A 1,745-nucleotide genomic window follows, 5' to 3' on the forward strand; every position below is an offset into this window, starting at 1 on the left:
GGCGGGGAGAGGGGCCGGGGTCCGCGGAGACGCGGCTTCTCCGGGTTCTGCGCCCCCGCCGGGCTGTCCCCTGGCTTCTCTCCGCGGAGGCCGTTTCCCTCCCGACCCGTACTCACCGGCCCGGGTCTCGGCCAGGGCCAGGGCCCCCGAGAGCAGCAGGAGAAGGGCCCTGGGGGTTCGCTTAGGTTTCATTTTCAGTTTAAACCAAAATCCCCGAGGGATGGCCAGGGCCATGAACCCATCCTCGGTGTCTGGGGAACTTCTGAGTTCCTGTGGGTCTGTAGGGACTTTGTAATCGGAAAGCGCAGTGACGCCGATTGGCTTCTCCAGAAACCTGACACCCAATGGGAGTGAGGACTGTGGCCGCATCGTGAGTGCCCAGGAGGACGCACTTGACACTGCGAGCGTAAAATGAAACTACCGGGAGTGGCGAATTCCCAACGCTGAACTTCACCCCTTCTTTCTTTTTTTTTTGAATCGGAGTCTCACTCTGTCGTCACCCAGCCTGGAGGGCAGTGGCACTCTCCCGGCCACCGCAGCCTCGACCTGCGGGGCTCAGGCGCTCCTTCCGCCTCAGCCTTCGAAGTAACTGGAACTACAGGCATGCAACCACCACGCCCGGCTAATTTTTTGATTTATTGCAGAGATGAGGTCTCATCAAGTTGTCAGGCTGGTCTTGAACCCGTGGGGTCAGGCAATCCTCTCACCTCAGCCTCCCAAAGTGCTAGGATTATAGGCGTGAGCCACTGCACCCAGACTCTCCAGCCCTCTTTACCTGAGACCCTGAGAGCCACTCCCAGGGACCTGGGACTTTGCCCTGAACTCTCTCCTCCTGCATTGAGTGCTGTTTGTCATACTGTCTTCTTCATTTTTGGCCCGGGGCTAAGTCAGTGGTTCTTCAGGATCTCTATACATTCAGAAATTAGTGAGAACCCAAAGATATTTTGTTTCTGTAGATTATATCCATATTTACCATTCTGGAAATTAAAAGAATTTTTAAAATATTAATTCACTTAGAATAACTTTAATAAACTATTAAATGTTAACATAAATAATATATTTTTATGAAAAATAATTAGTTTCCAAAATAATGTACAGTCCTCCCTCAATATCCGCAGTGGATTGGTTCCAGGACCCCTGCTGATACCAAAATCCCAGGATGATTAAATTCTTTATGTAAATGGTACACTATTTGCATGAAACCTATGCACATTGTGGCCATGGTGGCGTGCATCTGTAGTCCCAGCTACTATGGTGGCTGAAGTGGAAGGATCGCCTGAGCCCACGAAGTTGAGGCTACAGTCAGCTGTTATGCCACTGCACTCCAGCCTGGGTGACAAAGTGAGATCCTGATTAAAAAAAAAAAAAAGATATTCATATCCCACATATGGGGAAATTGATGCAATCTGTAGGGGAACTAATATTGGCTACTTCATTAGCAATAGCTCTAGTGCACCTGACTTTAGACCAATAAAGTATCATAAGCAGTGCTGTCCAATAGAACTTTGTATGTTAAGAAAATTGTTCTATATCTGTGCTGTCTAGTAGAATAGTATGAGCCATGTGTGGCTATCAAGCACTTGAAATGTGACTGGTGTGATTAAGCAGTTAAGTTTTACATTTTACTTATTTAATTAAAAGTCTACTTTGTGTGTGCCAAGTAGCTATCATATTTGACAGTGCATATCTAGAATGTTCTTAGTTTTCAGTTTCTCCCAAAATATACTGTAGGACTCAGATTGAAA

The 1,745-nt window shown here is 47.4% G+C and overlaps 1 protein-coding gene across 1 annotated transcript in view; it reads right to left on the reverse strand.

The window, feature by feature from the left end:
• LOC103271436 (HLA class I histocompatibility antigen, A-11 alpha chain-like) overlaps positions 1-192 on the reverse strand; it is a 3,299-nt gene extending 3,107 nt beyond the window's left edge. The window contains exon 1 of the mRNA XM_021717984.1: positions 117-192. Coding sequence (XP_021573659.1) covers positions 117-192 — 76 coding nt within the window. The remainder of the gene's footprint in view (positions 1-116) is intronic.
• Positions 193-1,745: the final 1,553 nt, after the last annotated feature.

This window comes from Carlito syrichta, unplaced genomic scaffold (assembly GCF_000164805.1).
Source record: "Carlito syrichta isolate Samal-C Ts95f unplaced genomic scaffold, Tarsius_syrichta-2.0.1 Scaffold311661, whole genome shotgun sequence".
Taxonomy (NCBI): Eukaryota; Metazoa; Chordata; class Mammalia; order Primates; family Tarsiidae; genus Carlito; species Carlito syrichta.